This window comes from Nicotiana attenuata, chromosome 11 (assembly GCF_001879085.1).
Source record: "Nicotiana attenuata strain UT chromosome 11, NIATTr2, whole genome shotgun sequence".
In the NCBI taxonomy this organism is placed as follows: Eukaryota; Viridiplantae; Streptophyta; class Magnoliopsida; order Solanales; family Solanaceae; genus Nicotiana; species Nicotiana attenuata.
Genome location: NC_031999.1, coordinates 17,870,059 through 17,873,648, shown reverse-complemented (window position 1 = coordinate 17,873,648; position 3,590 = coordinate 17,870,059). Strand labels below are relative to the sequence as shown.

The window sequence follows — 3,590 nt, the reverse complement described above, 5'->3', positions numbered from 1 at the left end:
AGTAAGTTGTTTATTAACCCCATTGTATTGCTCTTCTGCTAACTCTGAACGAAAGAAGAAAAAAGAGCTGAAGTTAATTTTAATATTGCAACTTCACCGTACACAGCTACAGTTGCATATTATAGGGCTCTAATCTTGCCAAAGACCTTCACATTCTCACCATATATTCTCCCATCTCAAAATAATTTCAAACAAAAACAGAAGTCTATAACTGACCTCCAACCCATTTTAGCTGTGATGTTTCCATTTTCGAGCATCAATTTGATTAATTTTTAAATTAAATCGGAATAGATCGATCAACTCAATATTGTAAAATTAAAATTTAAATATATTTAGAAATTATATACTAAAGTACTAGAAGATGCGATTTTCTCATGACAATATGATGAAAAATATATTTTAAAATATTAATCAAAGTTCAGTTAGTATGAATCTCGAGAAGCAAAATATGATAACTAAAATGGGAGGGATGGTGTAATATCTAAGTCCTCGTTGCACTCGCTTTAGATGATGAAAGAAAGCTCGCCTCTTTAGTGTCACACCATGGAGCTCAGATTTTAATTATTACTTCATCGTCCGTTTAGATTCAAGGAACCTTAAAGAGTTGCAGGGCCAGGGAACACTAAATAGCCACTACTTGCATTAAAAACAAGAAATAAATAAGAGTGATATATTCACTGTATCGACCTGACAAATTTTTTATGAAAAATTACAATATGCATTCATGATTTTTGTACGTTTATTTATGCTATTGGAACTAGGGAACATCTGAAGTCAAACTCTAATTTTCATTTCTAGATAATACTCAAAAAAAATTGAGCACATAGTACAAACAGTTGAAGCTCTTAGAAGTTTAGAGAGGCTAGTATCACTAGTACTATTACTACATATGCAGATTTAAGATTACTTGTAATTTACACTTTTTGATCTTGCAAATACCAGAGTTTTTGCTAAGGCTAGTAAGTAAGTAACAACCTATAAACTCCAAAGTCTAATTAACAAGTAATTAACAACCCCAAAAAAACAGATAAAAGAACCCAAAACGTAACTACTAAGTTGTTTTGAAGAAATATTTACTAGGGCTATCATTTAATCATTTACTAGTAAATATTTCTTCAAAACAAGTCAGTAGCATCACCCAAGTTCATTTCCATTCCCATTCCCAATCCCATTAGGTCTTCTTGTGCTGGAGCATTAATAGCATCATCAAATAGCCACTTCTCCAGCAAAGTTAACGGAACTTCCGATTCCAAACTTGGCTTGCTTTCCTCTTGAAATAAAAATCCATATTCAGCATTCAGATTCGGCAAATTCGGCTTGCTTTCAACTTGGAAAGTCCCAGCATTTTCAGGTGTGAAAGCGTTACACTCATCTGCCATCATCGATTGAGACATAAAGATTGGATCAAAACGCTCTGGTGTTGTTGCACTAATGGTCCCTTCACTAGGACTAGAACTCGAACCCTGCCCTATTGATAAATTGTTAAAGGAGCTTTGAGTAGTACACTCGGAGTTTGATTGACTAAATTGAGATGATTTGGGTGAAGTTTTCATCCAATTTTGAAGCAACCGAGAAATATTTTCAGCACTAGATGCATAAGTACAAGATGATTGAACAGGTTGAGGGATAGGATTATTTGGCGGAGAATCGGATTTGTCAAGGGACAAAGCTTCACAAAGGGCTTTTTTAGCCATGTGGATATCTGTTTGAAGCCTCCTCTCCCACTGTCCTTTTGAGACATTTGATTGAGACGATGAGCTTATTCCTTCTTGACTACTGTTCTCATCATTCCCTTGAAGCTTCTTCAGCTTCTTTCTCAGATGAGTATTCCAGTAATTTTTTATATCGTTGTCCGTCCTTTGTGGAAGATACGATGCTATCGCAGCCCATCTACACACAAAAAATTATAAATAAATAAAAGTTAGACACTAACCCTAAAAAAATTATATAAAATAGATCTCTCCCAAATCCCTATTAGGATTCGCAACATATAAAAGTTGGATCTAATACTAAAACAAGAAAAAAGATGAAATTTTGCATGGTACCTGTTGCCAAGAAGAGCTTGGAGGTGAATAATCATCTTTTCTTCATGTTCTGTAAAGTTGCCACGTTTGATTCCCGGACGGAGATAATTAGTCCATCTAAGCCTACAGCTCTTGCTGCATCTAAGCAAACCTGGGAAGAAAAAAGATGAACGGCTGTGAGTACATAGAGATTGATGATAAGATTGATCTAGTGGATGTAATTCATTATTCAAGGTGGCGTAAAGCAGCAGAATATTTATTACTCTTACTACTACACATTTAATGACTCTAACAAACTTCTCCAGAAAAAAAGATAAAGAAAAGAAGAGTTTTCAGATTAAAATGTTTACCAGTATTACTGGGAACAGCTCTCCAGTTACCAGGACCATGTTGTTGAATATATGAAACCAAGATTATATCCTCTTCTGGTGTCCATGGTCCTTTCTTCACCCCTATTTTATCACAACAAGGTGGCCTTCCCATTCTATTCTCAAGCAACAAATCTTTTTTCCTTTTTTTAAAGTGACTTTGAATGGAAAAACAAGAAGTGGTTTTGTTTCTTCTCTTTCGTGAAGCAAAGTTGAGACAAGCGTCTAAGCCAGTGGAGGTCCTTGTGTATATATACACTATTTGTTGAAGAGAGAAGGAGAAGAGCACAAGGTGGTCTTTACGCTGACTAAAGATGAACAAGTGGTAAAATAGCTATGTGTCCAAAGAGTCAAAAGCGGACAGCAATGAGCATTTACTCTTTTGCTTGCAAAAGTCAGCTGTTTCTTTATGCTTTAGTAATCCCTTCTCGTCTTTTTCTGCCTCACAAACCGCGTAGCTTCTGTTTCTTATTTTCAACATTAATTCTCATGCAGTTTCTATTAATTGGATTTTTATTACGGTCTTAAATTTTTTAGCATTGCATCATTTTACGATCTCACAAAATATAATTACTACTTCTTATGTCTCAAATTATTTGTCACTTTTTACTTTTCTATTTCACTTGTGCTACTATCGGTCAGAAAAACGTGTGATACATGTAATATATCAACAGGAAAAAAAACAATAGTTGTAACAACTGAACTACCAATGTTAAGTTTTAAACGATCAAAGTGAATATGACTATACACATGTTTGTCCTGATTTTCTTATCAAAGTTAGTTTTTCTATTTCTTGAAGGAAGGAAAATATATTTTCTATAATATATTTTATATTTTACGAAAAGAAAAATATACTTCTTCCATATTTGGCTAGTCATTTTTCTTGAATGAAAAGGTTTTGGACTTTTAAAAGTTGAGGATTCTTCCTTCTAATATAGTAGCATCCACAATATAGCCATAACGGGTTTGAAAATCTTGTTTAAGGACATAATTTTAGGACAAGTGTTACCTGCCAATTTTGTGTTTGTGAGATTGTTCTCTCGATATTTTTTACACTCTTTATATAGTGGATTGCTCATCTCCGCCTGTGGACATATGTCAATTGACCGAAGCACTTAAATGTTAATTCTAATTACTCATTTTACTATTGTGTAATTTCTTTTGTATTAGTTTAATGTTGATTCAAATTAATTGAAGA

The 3,590-nt window shown here is 33.8% G+C and overlaps 1 protein-coding gene across 1 annotated transcript; it reads right to left on the bottom strand.

Annotated features, from left to right (window-relative positions):
* Positions 770–2,775, bottom strand: LOC109234198 (myb-related protein 306-like). The gene is made up of 3 exons (XM_019400079.1): positions 2,375–2,775; positions 2,046–2,175; positions 770–1,890 (listed from the first exon to the last, which is right to left on the bottom strand). Exons 1-3 carry the CDS (start codon positions 2,505–2,507, stop codon positions 1,116–1,118), a joined length of 1,038 nt encoding a protein of 345 aa, XP_019255624.1. The 5' UTR covers positions 2,508–2,775; the 3' UTR covers positions 770–1,115.